At 44.7% G+C, this 15,544-nt stretch overlaps 1 protein-coding gene across 1 annotated transcript; it reads right to left on the bottom strand.

Moving 5' to 3' along the window:
- Positions 1-1,592: 1,592 nt before the first annotated feature.
- Positions 1,593-13,959, bottom strand: LOC119522203 (doublesex- and mab-3-related transcription factor C2-like). The gene is made up of 10 exons (XM_037820833.1): positions 13,858-13,959; positions 12,075-12,185; positions 5,994-6,211; positions 4,831-5,049; positions 4,588-4,745; positions 4,259-4,302; positions 3,803-3,930; positions 3,047-3,107; positions 2,723-2,870; positions 1,593-1,747 (listed from the first exon to the last, which is right to left on the bottom strand). Exons 1-10 carry the CDS (start codon positions 13,957-13,959, stop codon positions 1,593-1,595), a joined length of 1,344 nt encoding a protein of 447 aa, XP_037676761.1.
- Between the last annotated feature and the right edge of the window lie 1,585 nt (positions 13,960-15,544).

Raw genomic sequence — 15,544 nt, forward strand, 5'->3', positions numbered from 1 at the left:
ACCTCTAATATGTCCCTGAGATAAAAAGAACTTTTACAAAGAATAAAGAAGAGCAAAGATCCTCTGGAAAATCAGCCAAAATATAAACTAACATTACACAGGAAAAGTGAAAACAGGAATGGTTCTTAAACACATGAAAAAGATGTGCAACCTTGCTAATATTAAGGGAAATGAAAGTTTTAAAATGCACGGATAAACCATTTCTTCCGTAACAAACTGACAAAATTCAACGGTTTGGCAACACACTCTATTGGTGAGGCTGTGGGGAAACTTGCATTCTCGTACATTGATGGAGAAAATGCAAATGGTACAACCTTTTTCAGGGCCATTTGATTTCAGTGAGCAAAACTACATGTGTTTTTACCCTTTGACCAACTATTCAACATCTAGGGGTCAATCCCAAAGACACACTGATAAAAATAATAAATGTTATATCAGAAGCCCATTTGTTGCAGCCGTATTTGTAAAAGCAAGAGTAGAAACAACCGACGTGCCCATCAATCGAACAGTAGTTGAGTAAAATGTGGTGCATCCATATAATGGAGTACTCTACAGGTTTTGAAAGTAACAGGAATGTCTCTACATCACGCTATGGACTGGTCTCAAGGATATATTTTTAAGACAAAAAAAAAAAAAAAAAGGCAACGTGGAGAAATGTATGTAGATTATGCTGCATTTACCTGGAAGGAGGAGGGAGAGTAATGAACATCTATCTCTCTGGTAACAGGTAACACTTCAGTTTCCCCATGCCTTTAGCCTTTAAGAAATCTGGTGAACACATTCCTGCATTGGCTTTGCTTATTCTGATATTCCAGCCACTCACCTTTATCCAACTTTAGCCATCTCCAGGAATGCACATTCTTACATACATACACACATTTGACTATTCATTCTGCTCAAGATTTGTTCCAGATCTATCCATTTTTAAATTAAAAATAATACTTTCCTCCACATTTTAGGCTGTTCTTAGTCAGAAAACAGATGTCTTTTTTGGCTCTGCAGGGTTAGCAGGATCTACTTTGGAAGAAGTGGCTTTCTGGGCAAGGGTTAAAAGCAAGCAGAGTGCTGGAGCTGGCTTGTAGTGACTCGAAAGAACCGACTGTTAAATTTTCAGGGAGTTTGTGAGGCCATTATTAAACACAGCTATTATTAAAAATTAAATTATATAAACTTACAATTTCACAGATTATGTTGAAAACAAACATAATACATGCTTGGAACTCAACAATACCTAACTATTTTTACTATATTTTAGTATTATCTAAGTTCTTGAGGTTATTTACATCTATTGTTGCTGAAGGGTGGAAAGACTAAATAACCGGTACATCATTGTGTGTCTCTTCCCAACTCTGCATTCAGTGGGATCACACTGGTAGCTTGTAATCAGTAAATGCTACAATTCAGAGCATGCCCCCAAAGCCACCACAGGGCAGTCTGTTGTTAAATTCTGGATGTAGCTGGAATATCCACCTTTGGCCAAGGAATTGCCCCATATGTTTAAAAAGGGTCTGAAAGCTATACACTCACCTGAAGGCTTTTATTTTATTTTTTAAAAATACATTAAACATTTTACAAACTCATAAATAAAAATATCAACTATTCAGTGCTCTACTGAGGCCTCCTCTTCTGGAGTTCCTGCTCAGGAGGGAGATGCACCCCAGATGTCCAACAGGCAGAGAAATGGAGCTGGCTGGCCTGGGTCGGAGAGAGGTGTTAACTGGCTGGAGTCCTCTATCTCCAGCAGGAGCTGTAAACAGACATGAAGGGGTCAGGGACAGGTCACATCCACCCCCTCACCCCCCAGCTCCCTACCCTACCCCCCCCCCCCCCACAATAGAGGCCTCATCCTTCTTACCTGGACTATTACACAGAGCTCTTCCTCACTGATATCCCCATCTCCAGTCTGGCCTCCTCCAATCCTTCCATCACAGCCACCCCATTTCTCTTTGTCAAGCCCAGGGTCTCTGAATACACTCCTTCCTAGCTCTGAAATATTCCCTGGCTGCTCTCCACCCACAGTTGCTGGTCTAGACTGTAAGCCTGGCATGTGAGGCCTCTGTAGCCTCACCTCCCTCTGTTCCAGGAGTTCCTCTGGGGTAGTTTCCTTACTCACACACCACACTCCATCCACCATGTTGGTCGTAGAATGCCCAGCCTTCCCTCTCAGCCTCCCCAGGTGTTTACTCTACCTCAGACCTCCTCCAGCCCTTCCTCTCTGGCTCATCATTGAGACTTAGCGGCAAAACACAGCTCGTGAAGGCCTCCAGGCTTTCCATCTACTCTGGAAGGTCCCTGAAAGCAGGGACCAGACTTCCTTCCAGACAAGGCCCTCATCAAGGGCTCTGAATGCCCTTCCCAGACCATAGTGGACCACAGGGATCTGGCCAGACAGGCCTGGGTTGGAGATCTAGAGACCTGCTTCTCCCACTGACATGCTGCATGTCCTTGGGCAAGTCCTTGCCACTCTCAGGGCCTCAGTTTCTTTATTCCTTGACATCAGGACAATGGACATTTGCTGTTGAGCACAAAGCTCAATAAACTGATGATTAAATGAACAATCCTCAACTCACATCTCAGAGGCCAGACTGAGAAGTTTGGGTGTCTGGGCCCAAAGAGGTTCAACCCACCAACCTTGATCACTCAGTTAGTTCCAGCTCCCCACAACACCCTCCCATTTTCCCACAGTCTCCATCCTGAATTCTCCTTTAAAGGAGTAGGTTACCTTGTGCACCACAGGGCTGTAGGAGGGAGATGGAGCCAGAAGGGACCTTGGGAGGGTCTCTCAGGGTCAACAGGGTCTCAGCTGCCTCCAGCTTCCGTTGCCACTCTGATGGGGCAGATACTGAAGCCTGGTCGAAGGCTCCAGGGACCTGCAAAGAAAGGGCATGACAGAAGGGGGGCTAGTAATCCACACCTCCCCCCACACTCCAAGTGCCTCTTCAGCACCAAGATCCCGCTTGGGCCCCACCCCCCCAGGCCATCTGCTCTTCCCTTATGCTATGCTTGGCCCCTCCCAGGGTTCTGGACCCCGCTTCTTTCGCAGAACCTGTGGCTGCAGTAGAGGAGGGTCGAGAGTGGCACAGGGCTGGAGAATCAGAGTTGACCATCTAGAAACAAGGAGAGGGGAGCTCGGGGATTAAACCTGCTGACAGACACATACCAGTAGACAGAGAAAGAGGGGGCAGGATTTGGTGCAAGTCCCTTCCCCCAATTGGCCTGTGTTCTTGTCTATACGTTTTTTCCTATATCTTTTCTGAGACACTAATTCCTCCCAAGTTTTCCCTTCCACGGCAACAGTGGGGATTATGAGAGATTGTAAGTGTCCATGTTTTGACCTGCAAAGCACCAGGAGAGATGTGTTTACTATCCCTGCCCAGGGTCTGGTTTCTTGACTTCATATTCCCGAGCTCCCATGGGGCTTGAAGGACGACCTTGGCTCATCTTTAAGAAGCTTTCTCTAATGGCCTCTAGGATGTCCCCTGGGCCTCTGTGGTCCCCACCATCATGGCCCTCCATTCCAGCAGGCCTTTTCTACCCAATCCATCTGTTTCATGTGGAATTACAGCATTCATTCATTGAAGGCCTACTATGTGCCAAGCCTTGTGACTTAAAGTCATTTCTCCAAAACTGTCTCACAAATAGGAATGGCAAAGCTGGGAAAAGCCTGCCTTGCCTGTTCATCTGTGATGCCTTCTTCTCCTCCTCCTCCTCCTTCTTCTATCTCCCATGGCATCCAGCACAAAGTCAAGCACACAATAATACTACATACAACTATCTCTGTGCTCTCTCTCTTTCTACTCACGAGCTGGGCAGGTCAGGAGGCCCATGGGACTCCCCAGAAGGAGGAACAGTTAGTTGCTGATTCAGGAGCACTGGAGTCCCAGGCAGAGACAAGTGTTCTGGGGTCTGGTTAAGTAACAGGGAGCTCTCCTGCAGGGAAGGAGATAGAACACAGGTTGGAGTCAGGTACCAGGCCAGTCATGGAGAAGGAGTGGACATGTTTGGGGCTGGGGATAGGAGCTCAGAACGTCAGAGCTGGGAAAACCTTAAACACCAGCCAGTACCCCCCTATATTCTGCAACTGGGGAAGTCTAGACCCAGGGAGAAGTGATTTTCCCACTTAGGGCACATAGCAAGCCAGCGGTAGCGTTGGGGATGGAACCCAGGTCTTCAGGGCACAGAAGAAGGGCTGTGGGTAGTGGCTGGAGTGGGAGCCTCCCCCTCTGGGCCCAGACTCCTTTACCTCCCTGGGGGTTACCTGGGAGTGGGCCTCAGGCTGGAGCACGATGTTTTTCTTCCCAGCTGTGAAAGACCAGGGATAGCTTTGGTGAGGCTTTTCCTCTGACCCAACCCCACCACCCCCACCCACAATTTGAGGTCTCATCCCCTCCTGAACCTTTTCTACCCCCAGATCTCTCCTCCCTAACTACACTTGGTAGATAATTGTGATGCCATTTTATAGCTGGGGAGGTTAAGGCCCAGGAAGCATAAGAAACTTGCCCAAGGCCACACCATAAGGTCATGGTAAGAACTGCTCATGCTTCCTACATCCAAATCCGGGTTCCCTCCCTGGCCAGAGACACTCACTGAAGACTTCTGCTTGGAGGGCCAATTTCTTGACACAGCTGTGAGCTTCAGGAGGGTCGGCTCCATTCATTATCTGCCCCTGATCCAGGTGTCTCTTTAGCTGTGCCCCCTGCTCCCTCTTCAAGGAACCCGCAGCAGTGAAGACCCTTTGGTGTCCCCTAGAGCAGGAGATTGCAGATCTATGTTCAGTCTTATTTAGAGGAGGCCTGTCCGCCTCCCCTCACCAGGGACCGGGATACTCACGAGAGGAGGGCACACTTGTAACATTCGCAGGGCTGGGAGGGGCAGAAGCACTTGTGGTCCCTCATTTGGGCAGTGATGCCATGGTTGTGGCACTGGGCATGGCGACATACAGCTCTTCTGGGGGCCAACTCAATACCCCATGGGGCTCCTATCTCACTCCCTGTGGTGCAGTAGGAGGTGCAGCAGGACACAGCAGGTATTTCATCGGATTCCATGTTTCTAGGGCCAGGAGTGGAGGTCAGGATGACAATGACTCACCCTCCCCAACACGATTTCTCTGCCCTCAAAGCACCCCATCTGCTCACCATTGGACTCTGATTGCACCCTCCCATCTTCTCCCATGACTTTCTCCAACCTTTGTCCTGCCTCTTTCCTCATGTAGCCTCTTTCCTAGGTGGCTCCACCCATGCATAGCCTCATCCCAAGAAACTCTTGGCCTGGGTCCTATATTCTTTTAATCTAATAATTATTCTCCTTGGCTTACCTTCACTCCTCATAGATCCCATTTTCAGGCATACACATGCACTCACGCACTCTTGTGTTCCCTTCAACAATTACTGCACCCTTTCTTGTGTATCATCCTGCACTCTGCTAAACCCAACTATTATTCCTGGCATCACCTTCAACAATTGTCTTCCTAACTTCCTACGATCATTCACTCCCTATGCGTGATTTCATGCCACCTGCACTCAATTCTGTTATCGTTCTCAGGAATGTCCTATACTGACTGAACTTTCCCTTCATGCTCCTTTCTGATTTTTCCCTTGCACCCCATTTTAATCTTACTCTGTTCCCCCCTTTAAGCACTCCATGAAATCATATTATTCTCATGGGTCCCCAGCCCCCTTTTATAATTATTTCCATTCACTTCTTCATTCTTTCTAGGAACAAAAACAGATATTTGTTGAAGTCCCTACCATGTGCCAGACACTGATGTAGCTAACAGCCTTCTCCTCACTGTGTTAATTGTTCTCTTACACCAACATGCCCTCTCTGCTTCCATACACATCCACCTTCATTCCATCCACAGCACTCCCCCCCGCCACACACACACATACCCTTCCATATTCCTCTCCGCACTTCAACAATTATGCTTGAACACACCATCACACCCCCAGGAATGCACTGCCTCCTCAGACAGCCCAGTCATTCACTGCCCCCACCTCAGAAAAAAGGCAGTGCATGAGCCCTGCCTCAGGGTCCAGGGTCCAGGATCCAGGATCCAGAGGCCATAGAGCCTGTCAGAGGGGACAGGGCAAGGGGTCCTCCGTAAGGGGTCCACCGCACGATAGGGGGTGGCGGCAAGTTTGGAGTCAGAGCGAGACCTCTGAGACGGTAGCGGTACCCCGCTGAGGAAGAGGAGAGGAGAAGAGGTGGGGATCTGGTGCAAGAGGGAGGGAGGGAGGAAAGAAGAGACTTGTGAAGTGAAGGGCTATTCCTAGTGCCTGCCTGCAGTTACCCCAGCCTTCAGCAGGTCGGAATCAATCAGCCTGGACGAGGAGGAGGAGTGGGAGAGCAAGAGACCTGAGGGAAGACACAACGCTCGCTCCCTTTCCCGCCCTTTCCATTAAAGCCAATGAGCTTCCAGTGCTGCCTTCCCACCTTCCACCGCTGTGGCCAGCAACCAGTGAGCTTTGGGATCCACCGCCGCAGTCCCGCCACCCCCCCCCCCGCCCCCCCTTCTCCTGCCCACTTGTCCTCAGGCACGCATTACTAGGCCAGCCAAAAGCACATGAAATTAACTTGAGCTTTGTGCCTCTTTCCAGACTTGTCCCCCTCGGGGTGTGAAATGCTTTATGTGTATGCATTTTTTCTCTTTTTAAATATTTATATATATAATAAAATAATAATCTTATAAATATAATAAAAACATTTTTAAATATAAATATTTCAAAATTATATTAAAATAATAAATAATAAATACCTTTTAATTATTTTTTCCTATATTAGAGAAGTTGTGGGTTTATACAACAACCATGCATAAAATACAGGATTCCCATATACCACCTCACCGCCAACACCTTGCAATACTGTGCAACATTTATTACAACTGACGATAGCACATTTTTATAATAGTAGTTTCAATTAAATCCATGGTTTAACTTAGTGTTCACTGTTTGGGTAGTGCAGTTCCATGGATTTTTTAAAATTTTTGTTATGTTGCCATATATACAATTTAACATTTCCCCTTTTAATCATATTCAGATTGTGCATGCATTTTTAATTCATGTCCTTAGTATTTTGTAAGCTACTTTTTAAAAAACTCAGTGTGTGTTTTTAAGATCATATATATATACACACACACACACACACATTAAAATAACAATTTATAATTTTAAAAAATTTATAAAGATAATTGACTATAGCAAAACTAACATCAATGCATAATGGTGGTTATAACATATGTAAAGCAAAATGTATGACGACAATACTACCAAGAACTGTAGGGTGAAATTAAAGTTTGCTGTAGTAAGTTTCAAACATTATATGTCAAGTAGCATAATATTGTTTGAAGATAGCTTGTGGTAAGTTAAAGATGCACATTGTTAACCCTAAAACAACCGTTAAAATACAAATGAAATTGGTATACCTAATAAGACAACAGTGTAGATGAAACGGAATCCTAGAAGCAAGCACTCAGTCCAAAATCAGACAGTCGAAGAGAACAAAGAACAAACGGGATGAGTAGGAAACAAATATCAGGTTGGTAGTTTAATACCTGAATATATTGATGACTACATTAAATTTAATGAATCTAAACACTCTATATGAATGACAGAGATTGCCAGCATGGATAAATTGCAATATCCAACTACATACTGTCTGCAATAAACTTACTTCACATCTAAAGATGCAAATAAGTTTAAAATGAATAGATGGGAAAATGCCATACCATGCATACATTAATCATCAGAAACCTGAGTGGATATATGAATAACAGACACTTCATAACAAAAGACATCACCAAAGATAAACTTCGACATTTCAGGAAGATAGGCCCTGTGCTGGGCCTTAAAGCAATTCTCGAGCAATTTAAAAGGATTGAAATCATACAGAGTATGTTCACTGCCCATGACAGAATTAACAGGCAATGCAATACTAAGAAACACAGCTGTAAAATGACCAAATATTTGGAATTTAAATGAGACACTTTTGAATAACCCATAAGTCAAAGAAGAAATCACAACAGAAATTAGAAAATATTGTGAATGGAATGAATATAAAAGCGCAACATATCAAATTTCTAGGAGGCAGCTAAAGCTGTTTTAGTTGCTTATACGAGAAAAGAAGAAAGGTCTCAAATAAATGATGAAGGCTCCAATTTAAACACCTAAAAGAAAAAGAACAAGAAGAGCAAATTAAATCCAAAGTAAATAGAAGGCAGCAAATAAAAATAACAGAAATAAGTAAGATAGACAATGGACAATCTCTAGAGAAAATTGTTGAAATAAAAAACTGCGTCTCTGAAATGATCAACACAATTGGTAAACTCTAGCCAGACTAATCAAAGCTAAAGAAAGAATACATAGATTACCAGTATTAGAAATGGATGTGTGGATATCATGACAGCTCCTACAGACATTGAAAGGATAATAAGAGACTATGACGAATAACTTTGGTACAATAAATTCAACAACATCAATGACATGGACACATATCTTAACAGGCACAAAAGGCCAAACTCAATCGAGAAAAAGGGAATACCTAGGTAGTCCTTTATCTATTCGCATTTGAATTTGTAACGAAAATGTTTCCCATAAAGAAAATTCCAGTCACAGGTGGCATCAATGGTGAACTATGTCAAACATTTAAAGAAAGATATTAACAATCTTACCAAAACTTTTTCAGAAAACATACGAGGAGGGAATGCTTCACAATTCATTGTATGAGGCCAGCATTACTTTTGTATAAAAACAAAGATAAAAAAACAGAAAAAGGTACTACAGTAAAAAATACTACATACAAATATCTCTCATGAACACAGATGCAAAATTCCTAATGAAATGTCAGCAATGTGAATCCAACAATATATAAAAAGTTGAAAAAATCCATTGCCAAGTGGGGTTTATCCCGAGAACGCAAGGTTGTTTTAACATTAAACAAAAAATCAATCAATGTAGCTCACCATGTTAATAGAATAAAAGGAAAGAAAAAACAATGACAATCACAATATATGACCACAAAAGCATTTAATAATATTAAACACCCATTCATGATTAAAAAAACTCCTAAGAATTAGGAACACAAGGGAGCATCCTTAACCTGATAAAGGACTACTATGGTAATCTGGCAGGTAACATCATACTTAATGGTGAAAGAGTGAATATTTCTCCCCAAAGATTAGGAAGAAAATGGGAACGCCCACTCTCACTATGTCTATTCAGCATTTTACTGGTGGCCTGGCCAGTGCAATCAGAAACACAAGGCATACAGATCAAAAAAGGAAGAAGTAAAACTGTCTTTATTCACAAATGGCACAATTTCCAACATAGAAAAGACTATGTAAAGTAGAAAAACAGCTACTAGATCTAATAAGCGATTTAACAAGGTCACAGGATAGGAAGTCGATACATAAAATTCCATTCTATTTCCATATCCTGGCGACAAATAATTGGCCATGGAAATTTTTTTAAAATGCCATTTACAATGGCAGTAACATTAATGAAATAGCTATTAAGAAATTTAACATAATGCATACAAGACCTGCGCACAGCTAAGGACACAACATTGCTGAGAGAAATTCAGGAAGACCTAAAAAATGGAGTATGCCGGTTTGAATCTATTATGTACCCCAGAAAAAACTATGTTCTTTTAATCAATCTTGTGAGGGGCAGACCTATTGTGGGTGGGGCCTTTTTATTAGGTTGTTTCCATGGAGATGTGACCCACCCACTTCAAGGTGGGTCTTAATCCTTTACTGGAGTCCTTTATGAGAGCTCACGGATAGAGAGAGCTCAGAGAAGCTAAGAGAGACAAGAAGCTGAGAGACATTTTGGAGACAGGCATTGAAACCAGAGCCAAGAGAGAAGCTAAGAGATGTAATCCAGAGTTTGCCCCCATAGAAGCCATTTTGAAAACAGAAGCTAGGAGGTCAGCAGAGGTGGCCATGTGCCTTCCTATGTGACAGAGGGACCCTGAATGCCAGCTGCCTTTCCTCAGAGAAGGTATCTACCTCTTGATGCCTTAATATAGACATTTTCATGGCTTTAGAACTGTATTTGCGACCTAATAAGTCCCCATTGAAAAAGCCAATCCATTTCTGATACAAGCATTCCGGCAGCTTTAGCAAACTGGAACACGGAGTGATACTATGTTCATGGGTCAGGATAATCAAAATTGTTAAGATGTCATTTTTCTAGTCATTGATCTATAGATTCTATGCTATCAAATTCAAAAATGAAAAGCTGTTTCTAAAACTTATGTGGAATATCAAAGGACGTAGAATAATAGCCAAAGACGTCTGGAAAAGAGCACAGATGGAGGATTCAGACTACCTAATTTCCTGACAGTGAGGTATTGCCATAAGGATAGGTCTGTGGATCAATGGGTAAAATAGCAAGTCCAGAAATAGACCACACACGTATGGTCTGTTGATTGTGTTGACAAATGTGCTAAGCTAATTAAATTGGGAAAGGAGAATCCTTCTAACTAATGGTGATGGAAAACTTAGATCTCCGTATAGAAAACAAATAAACTTCAATACTTACCTCACTCTACCTCCATGAATTAAATTAAGTCAAATCATAGATCTAAACATAAGGTATAAAATTTAACAACTTCTGGAAGAAAACAAAGAGGAAATTCTTTGTTATGGGTTTAGGCAAAGATCTCTTAGGGCATAGAAAGCATGAATCACAAAAGAAAAAATAATTGATGAGAGTGTTACCAAATGAAAAAGAAAACAAAAACTCTTGTTCCTACAAAACCAAAGTTCAGTGTCTCTGTGAGGCAAAATTTCCTAACCCTGTAATGCAACCTCGTGACTGACTTTGATATCTTCTAACTCCAAGAGCAGAAACCTGGATCTCCTTATTTTCAGTTGCACAAACTCACTTTATTGTGTTGAGCTTCTGCTTGTGATGCTCTTCCTTCTATTTGTCTGGCCAACTTCTTTCCTCACTCATTCCGACATGCCTCCTCTGGGAATCCTTTTCTCACTCTATTCCTACTTCCAGGGCTGGTTGGGTGCTCCTCCTCAGTCCTTTCCATAGCCACCTAAACTTCCCTCCATCACTCTCTATTGTAATCATCCCTTCTTGACCTCTCCCAAACAGAATGACGACTTGAAGCAGCAGGTGAGTCTCCATCTCCATATTCACAGACCAAGACAACTGATAGACTCACAGAGAAGACCAGCCCCGTAGCCTCATAGTTATGTAAGAGAGGCTTTCCTGAAGGACATTCTTACTTCTAAAACAAAATAAAGGACTCCGAGGCCACTTTATCCTCTTTTTGTTCAGGGAAATGTTTGCAGGCAGCCCCCCTGAGTCCAATGACAGAGATTTGGATGGCAAACCAGGGACATAACTTGGCAGCATCCTTAAAACCCAAGTCTCAAAGATGGGCTTTACAATAAGAGGATGGGCAAAGAGGAGCCCTCACTTCTGCTACTCTCCTTTCAACTTAGTACAGCCTAGATCCTCACCCTATGCCGAGCTCTCTGGGCCCAGAACCACTTGTCCACCACCCACCAGATGCTGACCGACACCCAGACACAGAATATCACATAACGCTCTGAGAGGAAAACTTTTGCTGTTGATTCAGACTCTGATGCCATCACCCAGCTGAAGCCCTCCTTGCTTTGATGACCCACTGGGACCCATCCACCTCCCCAGGGCTTTGGCGTACATTATCCCGTGAATCTAAAGGTCCCAGAAGAACACTCCTGTCTGTGGTACCCACTCCAAATGGCAATAATTATCTGCGCGAACACCTGCATGGTTTCTGTTCAGCAAGCACAAACCAGGCTGAAGCCTGATGAGAGGTTCAGGGAAGGAAAAAAGAAACAAAAGAAAGGTAGACTGGATGGGGTGGGTATCAGAGCCACGAGGACAGAGGGGGAGTCACATGCCAGAAATGTATCAACTCTTGATCACAGTGCACTTAGTTGCAGAAGAGAAGAAAGCCAATGCAGGGGCAGAGGGGATGGAGGGAAGGGGAGGGGGCAGGACCTCAGCCTCCTTGTACCCAGCAGAGTGAAAAGCGCATCTGGTCTCTGCAAGGAAGTCCTTTTGATCCACTACCTGCACATCACACTCTCCTTCCACCTCCTGACCTGGTGAGTCTGATTCCCCTCCAGCATCATAGAACATGAGCTTCAGGAGGACTGGGGTTTGTTCTGTAGAGTTCATCCTCTGAAAAGGGCCAGAGATGCAGATAGTAATTGTTGAATGAGGCAATAAATGTCAGGGCTGGCAGGGAACACTAGGTTAAGGCTACTTATGCTTTTGCAGAATGTGAAAGGCCCGAATAAAGACTCTGAAGAAATTGTGGGTTTGTCTGACACCACAGAGAGCTAGCCAGTGGTACAGGCTTCCCTAGGGAGCTTGCCTTTCCCAGAAGGGCTTGGTGGGCCCAGTTCCAGAGAATCCTGGAATGTTTCACCAAGTCCTTCAGGTGAGAGCTCAGTGCCAGCCTCTGCCTCTCTCACTGCTCACAGTCAACCTACCTCCCCTTCCTGCTAGAGCAAGAGAACTCCCAGGCCTCCTGAACTTCCCTTGGGGCCTGTTGTCACTCTGCTTTGCCTCTGTGGGGGAGGATACCGGGCACTCAGAAACTCCATGGCCTGAGACCACAGGAGGTGCACACACACAGACCAATGAAAACTGATCAAGCACCCTCTGCTGCTACTATGCTCCTAATTTCCCGTTTCTCTGAGTAGGGACCCTAAATAAATTCTGTCATGCTTCATTCTTTTTGTTTCATGATATTTGATGTAAACCTCAACACTGATGTCAGCCTCAGGTGAACGGGGCATTGTCAGTTTTGGTGGTTGTGGGGTTGTAGAGAGAGTGTGCTAGAATCTTGCTTAGCCCTATAAGACCGTACACCCTTCTTCTTGAGGCAGTGCTGCTCATTATTCCTGAGTCACGTTTACAATAGACTGTGGCCTATGCACAGTGAATTTTCCACAACTGGCAGCACAGTTCCTGGTGGGGACAATTCAATGCACGAATGAAGAAGGAATTACTTCTCTCTTACCCAAACACCACACACACTCATCATAACTGTGAACAACTGAGCAGTGTTGGGGCTGGGGGGCAAAAGGAAAAAGGATCTCTGGATCCTAAGAAAAGGTCTTAGACCCATTTATTTATAGTCAGCTGTCAACCAACCCTGCCCCTTTATAACACAGAGGCCCTCTAACTGATGGCCTGGTTTCTAACTACAGAATGTTTGTATTCATATTATCTATGAGGTTTTCTTTTTTTTTTTTTTTTTGTACCTTCCTAGGGTGACCTTGATGTGTGCTGAAACATAATATCAACAGAAGTATTTAAGAAGGTTGGAGCGAATTTGTCCCTTTAACCTAACAGCACAGAGGAGACCCTGTTAGAAATTGCAACACCAAGAATCCCCAAGGCCAATGGACAGAGATATAAGATGTGCTTTTTATTATAAAAGATCCTAATCGGGACACAGGCACACCCAACTATTCTTTTTTACTACTCCTCTAGTCCCCTATACTAAGTCAGGAGAGGTAAAAAATATACTTGACCAGGCAGGGCCTACTATGTGAATTAACTGGCTTTTAGGTGTTTGGAGGTCCATTGGCTATAAGCCAAAATGAAGTTCATATGGGGTAGGGTTCCAGTTTGGAGGTTGGGGGACTGCCAAGGGGGGACCCATAGGTACCAAAGAGACGAAGCTGTTAATCCTGATGTGATGGTCTCTCAGCAACTTGTTTTGAGGGACTAGAAAGCCCCTCTCTCCCTATATCACGTCTCATCTCCTGAAATGGGCCCTAACTCATTAGGGAAGTTTGGTTCTATGTCTCTGCTTCTCCAAAAGAGGCTGGGACCTTACATTCTGGGTCTCAGTCCTGTCCAAATGAGGAGAGGAGCTCCACTCACAGGGCCGGGGAGCCTGCTGGGTGTTTGCACCTTCGTAGCTGCTGTGGTATCTCATGGGCTCAGTCAATGGACACGCCTGGAGGTATCAGGGAGAAAGTGTGTGCATCTGTGTGTGCACATGTATGCATGTGTGTGTGTGTGCAATCAGATGTGACTATTTGTTGAAGCAAGAAGTAATATTGTGAAATGTAGTGGGTAAGCATGGAGCATAACTTAGCAGCCACACTTGAAACCCACGCGGCAGAGACAGGATTGAATGTACCAGGACTTGGCAACAAGGAGCCCTCACCTCTGCTCCTCACCCCCAGCTCAACCCTGCCCTGTTCAGGGTTCCCAAATCTGACCCTCACGTTTTCAAAGACTCTAGGCCTGGAACCATCCCCCCGCTACCCAGATGCTGCCTGACACTCAGATAAAGCATTGCACGTAATCTCTTGGAAGGAATACCTTTGCTGTTGATTTGAACTCTGGCTGTCACCACCCACTTCACTGTGGACACACCTGCCTCTCACTTTGCATAGGCCCTTGGATTCTGCACCCTTACAGCAGAAGACACTTTCCTCTGAGAAGCCCAGACTCTGTAAATCTCACCATTAACATCCCTGATCTCTGTTCACAGTCCGGGGGAACCATGATCTCTCTGTCTGACCTTGGGCAAGTCCTTCCTCCTCTTTGGCCTGGGCGCCTCTGGCAATGCATTCCCAGGCTTTCAGAAGTCATACTCTCTTCGTTCTGTGCACCCTTAATCCTCCTGATCTTTTTCTGTCTGCAGAGGGCTCAGAATCGGCCAACAAACGTCAAACGTGCCTCCCCTTACAGTCAGCCATGGCTGAGAACAAGTAAGCTTGTGTGCCTCAACAGGGGCCCCATTACCCCTTACACTGTGAACTTTGGAGCACACACGTGAAAACATGGGATGGAGAGGTCTGCTGTGGGGAAAGGTGCGAGTCATCGGTTTTCCATGTTTGTTTCTAGAAAGGTGACTAAGCCCAAGGTTTGAGCTTTCCCCCCACACCCACACCCACAACCCGACTGCAACGTGTTGCAATCACTGTACCTGAGAGATGGCTCAGTTAAGTGAGTAAATCGAGCAGTGCCTCAGGAGAGGATGTGGGGTCAGGAAAGCACCCACTGGGATCTCCCAGCTCTTCTGATGAACAGAAGACCATTGGAGTTTGCCAGTGGTAGCAAGAGATTAAGCTTGTTTCTTGCCTCACCCACCCTCTTTCTCTCTGGTGTTATATGGCAGTGACTCCTGGGCAGCATTGGAAAGCTGGCAGCATTTGTCCTCAGCTCCACCAAACATTTCACAGGCCACTCTGTTACAGGGGTGCCACAGTTTTTGTTATATTCTCCCATCATCCAAAATGAGGTGAGTGGTGTGATCTCCATCCTGAGATTACATCCCCAGCAAGGGGCAGATCCAGGATCCCACTCCTGGTTGATCCGACATAAGGGACCTTCCATTACAGCAATGCAGTCTAAGAGCCACTGTCCACAGCTTGGGAACCACAGGGTCCTGATCTACTGTGTGTCACAGCTCATCCTCTTAGGGACAGAGACTCTGTACTTCCAGTTTCACACCCAACACAGTTGGAAAATTGAGGGGGCGGGGCATGTCAAAGGGTTCTCCAGCAACA

Source organism: Choloepus didactylus, chromosome X, assembly GCF_015220235.1.
Source record: "Choloepus didactylus isolate mChoDid1 chromosome X, mChoDid1.pri, whole genome shotgun sequence".
Classification (NCBI taxonomy): domain Eukaryota; kingdom Metazoa; phylum Chordata; class Mammalia; order Pilosa; family Megalonychidae; genus Choloepus; species Choloepus didactylus.